This window comes from Eumetopias jubatus, unplaced genomic scaffold (genome assembly GCF_037043125.1).
Source record: "Eumetopias jubatus isolate StellerSeaLion01/CBP00866 unplaced genomic scaffold, mEumJub1_p1.0 scaffold_7, whole genome shotgun sequence".
Classification (NCBI taxonomy): Eukaryota; Metazoa; Chordata; class Mammalia; order Carnivora; family Otariidae; genus Eumetopias; species Eumetopias jubatus.
Window position 1 is genome coordinate 33,905,267 of NW_028274813.1, and position 16,056 is coordinate 33,921,322.

The following is a 16,056-nucleotide window of genomic DNA, read 5'->3' on the forward strand; positions in this document are numbered from 1 at the left end:
GAAGGCAGAAGCTTAATCAACTGCCTCTCATTTTATATATATCCATAGTAGGGACTGAGAGATTTTCTTGGCACCCATCATCTAAATTATTACTGTTTAGTCAGTTATACTTATCAGTTTAATCTTTTCTACCCTGGAACATTTACAAACTATCATTCATCCAGTGACTAAAACAAGTAATATGTATTCTTACAAGTTTTTATCTGAGGATTCATAATCTCAGAAATTGTATCAAGAGTCAACTCTCTAAATGGTTTTAATGAGAACATAATGAAGGAAAAGAAAGATGAAAGATTATGAGGCAAAAAGGTTAATAGAAATTAAATATTAGTTTGACCAATTTCTTTGTATTTTAAGAATTTTAATGATATTAGAGTATTTCAGCTATAGTAGAAACTCTATTAAATTAAATTCCTTGATGGAATAGGCTCAGTGGCAATTACACTTTTAGAAATAAAGCATGCTGAAGATCCTTCAGAATCCTTCAGAATAACACACATCTTCCATAATATTTTATAGCCTATCTCCAAGGATAGGATGTAGGCTGTATGCTTGCAAAACCATCAACGCAAAAGCCTATTGTCTTACCCGTTCATCTGTACTGCCTGTTGCATGATGGGAATAATTGATGAGACCAGGAATGGGCTGCTCACCGTGTGCCATGATAACAGCTGGACTGGTGTAGAATGGATGCTTCTAATGCACAACACATAACAACTATGAGTACAGTGACAGGAAGACATGGAACTATACAAGCAAAATGACTAGAAAGGAAAAGCGTGAAACAAATGAAACAATGAAATGCCAAAATTTTTCAAATGTAGAATGACCATATCAGCTTAGACTTCAAATGTTGTAAACTTTTTCTTAAGACTGAAATTGATGGTACTTTTTACTCTTTTAATTAACAGTAAAAGAGTAAAAAGTTATAATGATTTAAAAATGTACCTATTTAACCAATCAGTTCCATAAAAACAAAATGAAACAAAACAAAACAAAAATCACATACAATTTAAATATTTACTAGCCTTAAGTAAAGACTTAAGGGACCACTGAATAGATCTGGAGACATTTGGTCTTCAGTAAAAGAATTACCTACTGGTTGTCTAAATGGACACTTTAAAAAGATTTCTATGATCCTTTCTAATCTATGTGTTGTCAAAAATCCTCTCAAGCTATGCTCATAGCCAAAATATCTGGGTGATAACCTAAAACTTTAGGAATTCCTTCATAGAGTGAGGTTAGGTTTTCAATCTTGTGCTCTTAATCAATGAACAATCATTATTCCCAGAAGTGATATATTACTTTGTGAAGATTTTAAAGCATACTGGGTGGTTTATACTAGGTATGACTAAAAAGGTAAATGATGTTTTATGACTAAGGTGACTAAATTTATGCAAGTAAATTGTACTCTGTACTCTGTACATTGTACTACTGTACATTGTACTCTGTATCTTGTATTACTAAAATTGCCCAAAGAGAATCTGTAATACTTTGGTACTATCCTAATAATATTTATTACTTTATTGAATAAAATTGTACTCTGTACATTGTACTACTAAAATTGCTCAAAGAGAATCTGTAATACTTTGGTACTATCCTAATAATATTTATTAGGATATTTTTTATTTGCATAAAAAATGCAAATACATTATATCTATTTCCTCTCTATACCACTATGGTAATTTATGTCAAGTAACATTTAAGTAAGTGTTAATTGCTGAAAAACCCTGTCTTAAAAAAAAATTAATCTTTCTCAACTAATTTTTTGTCATCTAAGGTCTCTTACCTGTAGTCTGCTGCTCTTTTATAAATTTGTGAATATTTGATGTTTTAAATATATAAACGTATATTTAATATGACCACAAAAATGATATTTCCAAAGAGTTCTTAAATGTCACATTTTACCTATTTACCTATTACTTCAGTGGGTAACAGCAATCTTTAATGTCTCAGAACTGAGAACAAACTTCAATGCTTTCAAGGACTCTACATTATGGAGGGCACAAAGATACGGAGTGTCATGAATATCCTGGTTCTTTTTTAAGGATGCTCTGAAGAGGTACTGAACTTATGAAAAAATTGGATGGAAAGAGGGATGAAATCAGTACATTTACCTGTGGTTCCTTTAGATCTTTTGGTCTCTGTCAGCAGGCTTACCTTGGCAGCAATGGCTGCTGCGGTTATATGTGATGAAGAACTGTCTTCTGTTGAAGCAACACCACTGTCTTTCTTCTCTTCTTCCTCTTCCTCACATTGAACCCCTTTGTCTTCTGTCTGTTTATGAGGGCTAGTTGTAGGAGGAGGGGAAAGAGGAGGTGGTGGGGAAGGTAAATCTTCAAGTTCATCATGCACTTCCTTTACTTTTACAATGGCATCACGTAAAAGGTCAATGGCATGAGGTAGAGCTGGCAGTATAAACTGAAAGCATTCCTGTATGCAAGAGGAAGAAAAAAAATGAAGATAAAGCACTTTTATAGGCATATAAAATGGTAAAAATCAAACTTATTTGTGATTTTGGATCTATATTTCTCTCCATATATCTTAAGAATGAATCATACTGAAAATATTATCTTTTGCAATGTGAAATATGAAGTAAATATGGTACATAGTATTCTCTGTAAGCTGTAGAACTATAGTACTATATAAGCATATAGTACATTTTTCTTAAAGTAAAATTTCTGTACAACTTTGGGTTTTAAAGATGCATTATGGGAAAGGCAGGAAACAGTTTTCACCTTTCTAGTCAGAGCAGAACACTAGAATTAACAAACCAATTGAGGACTGACTTACTTTATTCAGACAGCTAAGGTTCTGACTATTATCATAAAATGTAGCTAGGTAAAACCGTGCAATATGCAAAAATAGATGTTTGTACAGAGCACTGCATAAAAATTAATATAGTTTCCTGCTCAAGTGCCCACTATTACCTATAATGTATCACCAAAAGAGAATAGGTGAGAACTTTAAAATCAGAACATAGGGCCAGATATGTCTGGGGAATGTGTTGGGGCAGAGGACTTTCTCTTTTACATTTATAGTAACTTACCTTAAAATTTAAGATGTAAAAAAATATCTTAAAATTTACAGAGGGTTATGGGAATATCTGTAAGGGTACTTGATCTTTTGACTTCTCTTTATATGGCTCAATCATTTTAGTGATAAAGACTATATAGCAAAGAATTTAATCTTGACCAACGAGAGCTCTGGCCTTTACTTTCAGCTTTGGGGAGGTGAACTCTAGTTCCTGGTCTTGCCTAAAAGGAGTGTCTTTGTTTGCCTGCAATTTGGCCACTGGACAATCTAACAATGTGGATTATTATGAGGACTTCAGGAAACATGATATTAGTTTTGCTTCTGGAAGGAACTGGAGACTAAAGGCGTAAGTTTCCCCTCTGCGAAGGGTTAGACTAAAGGTCAACCATGTGGGTAATATGTGATCAAGTCCAAGTAAGAACTCTGGACATCAAAGGCAAAGGTGAGTGTGCCTAGTTAGTGATATTCTGTGTGTATTGTCTCTTTTATGGTCAAGAAGAGGTAATGCTATCCCTGGCTCCATGTGAGAGGATGATCAGATTTGGTACCTTTCAGCATTTGCCCTATATGCTTCTTCACTTGGCTGATTTCAGTCTGTATTCTTTCCCTGCAATACACCACAACAGTAAGTATAGCAGCTTTCAGTGAGTTCTGTTAGTCCTTCTAGTTAATTATTAAAATTGAGGGTGGTTTCTAGAAACTCCCTAAATTGCAACTTGGTGTCAGAAGTGAAGGAAGTCTTGTGGAGTACTCCAACTTTATAGTTCGCTAACTTTTGCAGTTGGCCCAAACTCCTTACAGTTGGTGTTAGAAGTGTGACTCACTAGAAAGATCCTGACTCATGTGATCATGAAACATCGTCTGGGCAGAGACAGGAAGAGAGGGTGGGGATAATTAATCTTTAGAGGATGGATAAACACAGGGTCACCCACAGAATGCAATTGCAGCTGTGTTGTGATTAGTTATTGGAGATAAAAGTTAGCAATGGAATTTTGAAATAAAAGATCCAACTTTTAAGGAGTTGTGTCATTGGATGCATAGAGAAACAAGGTAAATTTATAATCTCTTAGTTATTGTTATTTGCACTAGCTAAAACAAAAGGAATAATGTTGGGGTGAATCCCGAGGTCGTGCCAATCTTAGAGTTTGGCTGATCTAACATATAGCTGCTGGCCTCTGAGCTGCTTCCAAAGAAAAATGTTATGCTGAAGTGATTAACAGTGAATAAAGTTAGACTTATTCATAAGAGAATGGACTAAAAGAAATGAGAGATTCGAGGGACTTGTCTTATAAGGGTAGAAATATTTAAACAATTATTAAGAAATGGATTTATAAAGTGAGTATTGTTGGGGGCAAAAGAAAGGTGTTAATGTAGCAGCACTGTGGGTTGAGCAGACAGATGGGAGCACTGGTCTCCCAACATTGAAGGGTCCTAAATAATCTCTATTTATCCTAGTCTGAAGGAACTTTAAAAACTAGAAGGCAAATATAACTAAAAGAAACCTCACCTTGCATCACCTTAAGTGATGGTCCCATAATCTAATCAAGATAAGGCCTGACAAAAGAGTGTGAATTCCTCGGTCCAAACCAGGCCTAGAAATCCAAGGCCAAATGCACATAAATGGATAAAATGGTCATGGGATAGAAAAGATACTTTTCTGGGATTCCTCAACATGGGATCCACCATGTACTATGATTCTAATACCTGTTGAAGTTCTAGTGGGAGGTACAGTTAGACTGGAAGGATACAGGGATGCAACAGTTGATGGAATTAGAGTGAAATTTGGGATGAAAACTAGAATGTCTGGACAGTGAACTTCATATGAAGTGATCTGTCTCCTTTACCTAATTGTATTATGGGGATGGATATTGTGTTTGACTGGACAATTTTTCCTTTACCTAGTATTGTAAAATAGAAAGCATACAAATCCACTCTTCCACCAGTATACATTATATATACTACATGGGAACAAATAAGATTGCCTGAGTCCACATAGGTCATTAATTTGCTGTACAACAGACCTGGGTGGAGTGCAAACTGGGTTTATGGAAAAAAATCTGTGAGTACCACCTAGCAACAACTGCTGGGACTTTGGGCCAGAAAATTTCCATTTGAGAGACAATTACTAGCTTGCTAATGGACTTTAATTAAGACTATCCTTATGACTGAAGAACATAAAATAATCTTGAAACCTGAAATATCCATAATGTTTTGGGAATATCAGAGAAATGCTCTAATGGGGAAGGCAATGCCCAGGAGAGTTCCATAATAAAATGGAAATGGTTCATATAGGATCATGCTACCAGGAGAATACAAGGAGGTACTCACGAGCAGGTAGCCTCTTTTCACCTAGGGTCGACTTCGGAACCACCTGAGGAGCTGCTGGATCCTATGGCCACTTGGGCCACTTGGGCGGTGCCCTATAAACAGCTTTCTATTGATCAACAAAATGCTGCTTGGTTTATGGATGGCAATTCCAAGGTGAAGGGACAGCATCCTGTTTGGAAGGCCGCCACTCTGATTGAAGAAGGTAAAAACAAATCAGCTCGATAGGCTGAACTGCATGATGTTTGCCCCTATGTTTGGGTTTTTACCAACTCATAGGAAGTGTCCGGTGGCCTGGCCATATGGTCAGGCAGAAGGGCAATGGAAAATTGGTCTATCAAATGGATGCTTGTATGGGGCATGGTCTATGGAAGTCATTCTGGGAATAAAAGGGGTATGTTAAAGTAGGATACATCAGTGCCCATCAGAGGAACCTCCTTTCAGAAATGGAAGTTAATTGGAACTGATGAACAGATATCCCAGTATGCATGCTTGACATGGCACCTAGGCCCATGAAATGAGTGAGCAATGGGGGGGAGGGGCTGCAACGATGCAGATATGGGCTGAATTGATATATTCTTCTTGCACCCACTGAGGCACAAAAATGCCAATGAGAAGTGTTCTATCTGCTAACAAAAAAGAGAGACAGCAGAAGGTTATGCAGCATATTCCATAGGGGAAAGTCCTGCATATAGCTAGCAAGTTGGACTGATGCTGCTAGTCCCTTGAGGCTACAAATCAGTCCTAACAGGAATAGACATTTACTCTGGACTGGGCTTTGCTTACCCAATGGTAGATGCAAATACTCAGTGTACTATAAAAGGACTAAACAGAAAATATTGTACCAATGACTGCAGAGTCATATTTCTTCAGACTAAAGTACACACTTTCATATTCAGAGCAATGATTTGATAGAAAATTGGAATGGGCTATGGAAACATTTGTTGTCTAAAAAAGGAGAAGCATGGCTTATATGCTCTCATTAGTGTGTGGTCCATTCAGCAAGAGGGAGGCCACGGGAGGGTCCCCACTAAATATAGTCTTCTACTTTTCTAGGGAAGAGGGGGCTGGGGCACAATGCTGGTATGACTATACTTTTTTCTTTAGGACTATACTTTTTCTTTTATCACATCACATCAACTTTGTTTTTTTCTACCTGATACTGTGGTACTAGGATCAGAGCTACAACTGTGCATGCCAGAAGCAGGATGATTCTTAAGCAGAAACTATTAACTATACCATTAAACCTTTATGTCAGAGTGCCTAAGGGCCTGGTGGGGTAGATTATGCCTGACTCCATCTGGCCAAATTGGGACTGACAGTAGATGCAGTTATTTCGCCTGGTGTTTGAGATTGCTCACTAGTAACCCTACCTTGTATGAATGGAAAAGGACTAAGCAGGTGGCACTTGTTAAACGAGTATTACTGGTGGCAATCTGGACCAGCACAGTGGCCAAATCAACTGTCTCATCAAAAGATTTTCAAAGGAAAAGTCTGAGTATAAATGGAAAGAAGGAGGAATGATAGTTGGAGGTAAAGGAATGAATAAATGGGTTATACAATGAGGGAGATCCAATATATTGGTATCTAAAAATCTTTAGAACAAGAGAGAATACTGTTTTTCAGCTCAGTTGTAACAGATGCCAGAAAGGTTAAAGCCATATGTTGCTGAGACTACTACTGCTTTGGAAACCTGACAAGCCTGTAAACCTGAGTAGTGTAGTTCTGGGAGACATTCTGATCATATGATATGACGATAGACTAGGCTAACTGTTAATGTCTATGTAGGACTCCAGTAGTGTGCCAGTTACCTTTTAACTCATATTTCAGGTTATATCTACAACTCTACTGTGAAATGTTATAATACTGTCATTGTTAGTAATATTATAATACTGATATTGATGATCATATGTATTGGGAAATTGAGTTAAATCCTCCTCAAAATGTAATACCAATGGAAAATGACTGGCCTAAACAAGATAGCTAATGTCTGTGGTAACTAGTTCTGTGCAAGTGTATCATAGGATAAAAATAGCAAATCAAGGTAAAAATTAGTATATTAGTACAAAAATACGAAATATGTATAATGGCTTTAGAGGATAAATTAGCTATTTCTCAAATTTATCCCTATCGCACACTGGCTCCTCTAAATCTTAGACACATTCACACTGATACTGTTGTTATATCTGTAATATAAATGCTATAGTAAATATAGATGCTCAGCCAGACAGATACAATCATTTTTCTGTAAGAGAGCTTTGGCCAAAAGCCCGCGGGGTAGCTTGTGCAATGAAGAATTAACCTTACTCCAAGAGAGTCTGGCCTTAGCTCTCAGTTACTGCGATGTGATAGGAGTGTCTTCGTTGCCTGGGAACTTTGGCTACCAGACAGTGTAACAGTGTGATTTATGATGAGGGCTTTGGACATTTTGGTATCAGTTTTGCCTCTGGTAGATGTTGGAGACTAAAGGAAACAGCCTAACCTTTGGAAAGGGCTAGAGACTAAAGGCCAGCATTATGGGCAGTATGTGATAAGCCCCAGTAAAAACTCTGCACACTAAAGTCTTGGAGCTTCCCTGATTTTCAGTGCTGTTATACACTGATACCAAGAGAGTAATGCATTCATGATTCTACAGGGAGAGGATAACAGAAGGTCTGCATTTGGTACCTCTCTTCTACTCTTGGTTAACTTGAATCTGTATTCTTTCTGTGTCATAAAGCTTAACTGTCAGCGTAACATCTTTTGGTGAGTTCTGTGAATCTTTCTAGTAAATTACTGAAACCTAGGGTGGTTTTGGGAATGCACTAAATTGCAACTGGTGTCAGACACTAGTGAGGGCAGTCTCATGGAGTCCTCTAACATTTTGGTTGGCTAACTCTCATAGTTGGCTAAAACTTTACACTAAATCGTATAAATCACAAGGTTGCTTACCTGAGATCCTTTCTTGCTACCTGGCAGGTTAATTATGAGAGTTTTCCCTCTGATTCCACATACAGGCCTGAAAGGAAAGAGAAACTGGATGAATACTAAATTGCAATGAACGGTTGGTTTAAATACATACAACAACAAAGATCAATCATTGTACTTACATGTGAACAACGGTTTTAGAATAAAATTGTTACAACTAGAGATTTATCAATTGCTATATAAATTGGGCACTCTGGCTGAGGTTTTTACAATAATGGTTAGTGTGGTAGACTGGAAAAATGTACTGAACATGGAATCAGAATAAATTAGCCAATTTGAAGAAATAATGGCCAAAATATCTTTTTTCTCAAACTTAGCTTCTCCATATCTCATATAGTTCTAAGATTTCAATGAGATAAATGTGTTAAAAATGTCTAGCACAGTAACATTTATGCTCAAAAGTCTAACACAAAAAGCACTCAAGAGTTGAATAAGACTTACATTTAAGCTCTTGCTTCTCAGAAAAGGGTGTATATTTTAGAGTAAAATAAGGTTTCAAATGAATGAATGAATGCAGTTGGGAGAGTCTGGAGAGCTTAGCTGTTGAAAGATACACTGAAGAATATGGGCAAGTAAAAGTAGACAGGTCTTTCAGAGATCACTATAAATTTCCAAGCCACTTTTAAACCAAGTGGTTAGATAAGAAACATAAGTGGAAAAGCACTGGAAGACAGGAGTCAAGAGTTGAAGGCCTGAATTTCATATGAGAGTTGGAATCATACTCTACCAATAATTGGCTGTTACTTTTACCTGGTAACATCTCATTTTCATCATCTGAAAACAGAGGGATTAATCTAAAATTTTACAACTAAAATTTTAAAAGTCATGTAAGAACCTTTTCCCAAAACTTCTTCCTAAGAATAAGTTTATTTAACTACTTTTACTCTCTGAAATAACCTAAAATTGTCTTATATTTTATTGCTTTTTTTCTTGTGTCCTATTCACAGAGTCAATAACTATTTTAAAATTTCCATATTCCTTTTAATTGAGATATAATTGACAAATAACACTATTAGTTTTAGGTGTACAAAAATGATGTGATATGTGTATATATTGTGAAAGGATTGCCACAATAAGTTTAGTTAACATCCATCACTATACAGTTACTAATTTTTTTCTTGTAATGAGAACTCTTACAATCTACTTTCTTAGAAACTTACAAATATACAATACAGCAGTATTAAATATAGTCACACGCCGACATTACATCCCTAAGATTTATTTAACTCATAAGTTTGTGTTTTTGACCACCTTCCCCCATTTCACCCACTCTGCAATGCCTGCCTCTGGCAACCACCAATCTGTTCTCTGTATTTATGAGTTTGGTTATTTTTAGAATCCACACAAATGTGAGATAATAAGGTATTTGTCTTTGTCTGATTTATTTCACTTAACATAATGCACTCAGGTCCCATCTATGTTGGTGCAAGTGGCAGGATTTCCCTCATTTTTATGGTTCAATAATATTCCATTGCACATACATACCACAGTTTCTTTATCCATTCATCTGTCAGGAGACATAGGTTGTTCCACGTCCTGGCCATTGTAAATAATGCTACAGTGAATACGGGATACAGACATCTTTTCAAGACAGTAATTTCACTTCTTTTGGATAGATGCCCAGATGGAAATGCTGGATCACATGGTAGTTCTATTTTTAATTTTTTGAGCAACTGCCATACTCTTTTCCATAGTGGCTAAACCAATTTACATTCCCTAACAGTACACAGGGGTTCCCTTTTCTGTATATCTTCTTGTTATCTCATATTTTTGATAATAGCCATTCTAACAGATGTAAAGTGGTATCCCATTGCAGTTTTGATTTCCATTTCTCTGATGATTAGGGATATTAAGCATCTTTTCACGTACCCGTTGACCATTTAGATGTCTTATTTGAAAAAATGTCTATTCAGATCCATTTAATTGGATTTTTATTTCTACTGAGCTGTATGAGTTCTTTATATATTTTGGATAGTAACTTCTTATCAGATATATAATTTGTGAATATTTTCTTCCATTTCATAGGTTGCCTTTTCATTTTGTTGATGACTTCCTTTGTTGCACAGGTTTTTAGATTGACATAGTCCCATTTATTTTTGCTTTTGTTGCCTTTGCTTTTGGAGCTAAATCCAGAAAAGCACTACCAAGATTGATGTCTAGAAGCTTATCCACTTTGTTTTATTCTAGGAGCTTTATGGTTTCAGGTTTTACATTCACGTCTTTAATCTATATTGAGTTGATTTTTGTGTATGGTTTGAGATAGTGGTCCTATTTCATTCTTTTACATGTAACTGTCCGGTTTTCCCACCATTTATTGAAGACACTTTCCCCCATTATATATTCTTGGTTTCTTTGTCATGAATTAATTGACCACATATACATGGGTTTACTTCTGGGTACTCTATTTTGTTCCACTGATCTGTGCTCTGTTTTTATGCCAGTACCATATTGTTTTGATTACTATAGCTTAGTAATAAAGTTTGATCAAGAAGTGTGATGCCTCCAGTTTTGTTCACCTTTCTCAAGATGCTTTGAATATTTGGGGTCTTCTGTGTGTCCATTAGGAATGATTGATCTATTTCTGTAAAAAATGCCATTGGAATTTTGACAGGAACTGCACTGAATATGTAGATTGATTTGGGCAACAAGGACATTGTAACAATATTAATTATTTCAATCCATAACCATGAAACATCTATTTATTTGTGTCTTTAATTTTTTCATCAATGTCTTGCAGTTTTCAGTGTACAGGATTTTCACTTCCTTGGTTAACTTTATTCCTAGGTATTTTATTCTTGATGCAATTATAAATGGGATTGTTTTCCTAATTTCTCTGACAGTTCACTACTGGTATATAGAAATGCAACTGATTTTTAAATACTGATTTTGTATCCTGCAACTTTACTAATTTGTTTCTAACTTGTGTGTGTGTGTGTGTGTGTGTGTGTGTGTGTGTGAAGTCTTTAGGGTTTATTATATCTAATAGCATGTCATCTACAAATAGTTTTATTTCTTTTCTGATTTGGGTGACTTTTATTTTTATTTTTTTCTTGCCTAATCGTTTTAGCTAGGACTTCTAGTACTATGTTGAATAAAAGTGGTGAGAGTAGGCATCCTTGATTTGTTCCTGATCTTAGAGAGAAAGCTTTCAGTTTTTCACCATTGAGTATGATGTTAACTGTGGGCTTTTCATATGTTATTATATTCAGGTACATTCCTTCTATATCCATGTTGTTGAGAGTTTTCATCATGAATGGATGTTAAATTTTGTCAAATGCTTTTTCTGCATCTGTTGAGAGGATTATATAATTTTTTATCCTTTATTTTGTTACTGTGGTCTATCACACCAATTGATCTGTGGATGTTAAATCATCACTGCAACCCTGGAAAAAAATTCCCACTTCATCATGGTCCTTTTAATGTACAGTTGTATTCAGTTTGCTAATATTCTGTTGACGATTTTTGCATCTATATTCGTTAGGGATATTGACCTGTATTTTTCTTTTCTTGTAGTTTTCTTCTCTGGTTTTGGTATCAGGGTAATGCTGCTCTTATAAAATGAGTTTGGGAGTGTTCCCTCCTCTTCTATTTTTTGGAAGAGTCTGAGGATTGGTATTAATTCTTCTTTAATTGTTTCAAAAATTCAATAGTGAAGCCATATGGTCATTGACCTGTTGGAAGGTTTCAAATTACTGATTCAATCTCCCTACTAATTGATCTGCTCAGATTTTCTATTTCATAATTAAGTCATGGTAGGTTGTTTATGTTTCTAGAAATTTACCCATGTCTGGTAGGTTGTCCAGTTTGTTGGTGTACAATTAATCACAGTAGTCTCTTATGATCTTTGTATTTCTGTAGCATTCAGTTCTAATGTTTCCTCTTTTATAAATAATTTTATTTAGTTGAGTGCTCTTTTCATTATTGTTTTTTTTGGTGAACCTAATTTTTTAAATTTTTTCAAAGTATCAGCTCTTAATGTTATTGATATTTTCTGTTGTCTTTTTAGTCTCTATTTCCTTTATTTCTGCTCTGTTCTTTATCTCCTTCCTTCTAATAACTATGGGTTTAATTTGCTCATTTTAGTTCCTTGAGGTATAAAGTTTAGTTATGGCCTAAAGTTGTAGGCATTTATTGCTATGAACTTCCGTCTTGGATTGCTTTTGCTTCATCTCATAAGTTTTAGTATGCTATATTTCCATTTTCATTTCTCCCAAGATATTTCTTGATTTTGCTTTTGATTTCTTCTTTCACCCACTGGTTGTTCAGCAGCATGTGTTGACTTTCCACATATTTGTGATTTTTCCAGTTTTCTTCTTGTAATTGATTTCTACTTTCATACCATTATGGATAGAAAAGGTTTGATAGGATTTCAATCTAATTAAATTTATTAAAATTTGTGCTGTGGTCTAATATATGATCTATTCTATATAATGATATGTCATGATATATACAATGGAGAATGGACCAAGTGTGTGAGAAGAATGTGTATTTGCAGCTTTTGGAAGGAAAGTTCTGTAAGTGTCTGCTGAGTCCATTTGGTGTAAAGTGTCATTTAAATTCAATGTTTTCTTATTGATTTTCTGTTTGGATGATCTATTCATTGATGAAAGTGGAGTACTGAAGTCTCCTACCATTATTGCATTTCTATTTTTCCTTTCAGGTCTGTTAATATTTGCTTTATATATTTAGCTGCTCCTATGTTTAGTGCATAAGTATTAACAAATGTTATATCCTCTTGTTGGAGTGACTGCTTTATTATTATACAATGACCTTCTTTTGTCTCTTATTACAGCCTTTTTCTTGAAGTCTATTTTCTCTGATACAAGCATAGTTACCCCAGCTTTCTTTTGTTTTCCATTTGAAAATATTTTTTCCATCCCTTCACTTTCAAAACTTCAGTTATTATAAGGATTAATATAATCCTTGAAATATAGTGTATTGTACAGTACCTAGAACATACTGGATAATCAATAAATACCTGGTCAATTTTCTTAAAAAGTACATTGGGGTTAGATAATGAAGGTCATGAATTCACTGTAAAGATCTAGACCTCTTTTTAAAAAATTTTTAATTTCAATTCCACTATAGTTAATGTACAGTGTTATATTAGTTTCATGTGTACAATATAATGATTCAACAAGTCTATACATTTCTCAGTGCTCATCATGATAAGTGTACTCTTAAATCACCTTCACTCATTGCATCCATCTTCCCACCCACCTCCTGACTGGCAACCACCAATTTATTCTTTTAAGAGTCTACTTTTAATTTTTCTTTTTTGTTGGTTTTGTTTCATAAAGCCCATATATAACTGAAATCATATAGTATTTGTCTTTCTCTGAGTTATTTCACTTAGCATTATACCCTCTAGATGCACCCATGTTATTTCAAATGACAATATTTCATTTTGTATGGCTGAGTAGTATTCCATTGTACATACATACAATATCTACTTTATCCATTCATCTACGGATGGACACTTGGGTTCCTTCCATAACCTGGTAATTATAAATGATGCTGCAGTAAACACAAGAGTGCATATATCTTTCTGAAATAGTTTTCATTTTCTCTGGGCAAATACCCAGTAGTGAAAATTAATGGATCATAAGATAATTCTATTTTTAAGTTTTTGAGGAACCTCCATATTCTCTTCCACAGTGGCTGCACCAGCTTGCATTCCCACCAACAGTACCCAAGGGTTCCTTTTTCTCTACATCCTCGTCAACATTTGTTAATTTTTCTGTTTTTGATTTTAGTCATTCCGAGAGTAGTGAGGTGGTATCTCATTGTGGTTTTGATTTGCACTTCCCTAATGATTAGTGATGCTGAGTATCTTTTTATGTGTCTGTTGTCAATCTGTATGTTTTCCTTGGAAAAATGTCTGTTCATGTTCTCTGCCCATTTTTAATTGACTTATTTGGTTCTTTTTGGTGTTCAGATGTATAACTTCTTTATATATTTTGGATACTAACCCTTTATCAGACATGTAATTTGCAAGTATCTTCTTGCATTCAGTATGTTGTTTTTAGTTTTGTTAATGCTTTCCTTTGCTTTCCAAAAGCTTTTTATTTTGGTATAGTCCCAACAGTTTAATTTTGCTTTTGTTTCCCTTGCCAAAAGAGACATATCTAAAAAAATGTTTCTACAGCTGACATCAAAGAGATTACTCCCTATGATTTCTTCTAGGAATTTTAAGGTTTCAGGTCTCACATGAGGCCTTTAATCCATTTTGTTTATTTTTTTCTATCATGTAAGGAAGTGGTCCAGTTTCATTCTTTTCAATGTAGCTATTCAGTTTTCCCAACACAGTTTGTTGAAAAGAATGTCCTTTACCCATTGTATATTCTTCCCTCCTTTGTCACACACTAATTGACCATAAAAGCATGGGTTTATTTCTGGGCTCTCTATTCTGTTCCATTGATCTTTGTGTCTATTTTGTCCCAGTAACCATACTGTTTTGATTGCTATAGTCTGTAGTATATTTTGAAATCTGGGATTGTGATACCTCCTATTTTGTTCTTTTTCAAGATGGCTTTGGCTATTCAGGGTAATTTCATACAAATTACAAGATTATTTGTTCTAGTTTTGTGAAAAAATGTTGCTAGTACTTTGATGGGATTGCATTAAATCTGAGACTGCTTTGGGTTGTATGGACATTTTAACACTACTCATTCTCCCAATCCACAAGTATGGAATACCCTTCCATTTGTTTGTGTCATCTTCAATTTCTTTCATCAACGTTTTATAGTTTACCAAGTACAAGGTCTTTCAACTCTTTGGTGAGGTTTATTCCTAGGTATCTTATTGTTCTTGGTGCAATTGTAAATGGGAACTGTTTTCTGAATTTCTTTCTGCTACTTCATTATTAAGTGTATAGATATCCAACAGTGTTTTGTATATAAATGTTGTATCTTGCATTTTTATTGAATTCATTCAACAGTTCCAGCAGTTTTTTTTTTTTTTTTTTTTGGTGGAGTCTTTAGGGTTTTCTATATGAAGTACCATGATGTGCAAATAGTGAAGGTTTTACATTTTCTTTACCAATCTCGATGTCTTTCATTTCTTTTTCTTGTGTAATTGCTGTGGCTAGGACTTCCAATACTAGGTTGATTAAAAGTGGTAAGAGTGGACATGCTTGTTTTGTTCCTGATTGCAGAAGAAATGCTCTCAGTTTTTCACCATCGAGTATGATCTTAGCTGTGGGTTTTCATATATCATCTTTATTATGTTGAGGTAGGTTTCCTATAACTATACTTGAGTTTTTTCATGAATGGATGTTGTACTTTGTCAAATGCTTTTTCCACATCTTTTGAATTATATGGTTTTTTATCCTTTCTCTGCTAATGCAGTGTATCATGTTGATTGATTTGAGAATACTGAGAATACTGAATCACTCTTGTATAGCTGGGATAAATTCCACTTGATTATGGTGAATGATTTTTTTAAATTGTTGGGTTTGGTTTGCTAATATTTTGTTGAGGATTTTTGCCTCTTTGTTTAGAGATATTGGCCTGTAGCTTTCTTTTTTTTTGTAATGCCTTTATCTGTTATTGGTATTAGGGTGATGCTTGCCTCATAGAATGAATTTAGAAGTTTCCTTCCTCTAATTTTTGGAATAGTTTGAGAAGAATAGATATTAACTCTTCTTTAAGTGTTCGGAAGAATTCACCTGTGAAGCAATCTGATCCTGGACTTTTGTTTGTTGGGAGTTTTTTGATTACTGATTCA

At 34.9% G+C, this 16,056-nt stretch overlaps 1 protein-coding gene across 3 annotated transcripts in view; it reads right to left on the reverse strand.

The window, feature by feature from the left end:
- Nucleotides 1-16,056, reverse strand: part of GPHN (gephyrin) — a 626,989-nt gene that overhangs the window by 241,616 nt on the left and 369,317 nt on the right. For 2 of the 3 annotated variants that reach the window (XM_028101105.2, XM_028101100.2), the window contains 2 exons: nucleotides 8,293-8,359; nucleotides 2,161-2,433 (listed from right to left, as the gene is read on the reverse strand). In XM_028101105.2, coding sequence (XP_027956906.1) covers nucleotides 2,161-2,433; nucleotides 8,293-8,359 — 340 coding nt within the window. Of the gene's footprint in view, nucleotides 1-588; nucleotides 697-2,160; nucleotides 2,434-8,292; nucleotides 8,360-16,056 lie in introns of all 3 variants that reach the window. The other variant, XM_028101094.2, reaches the window with a different exon arrangement.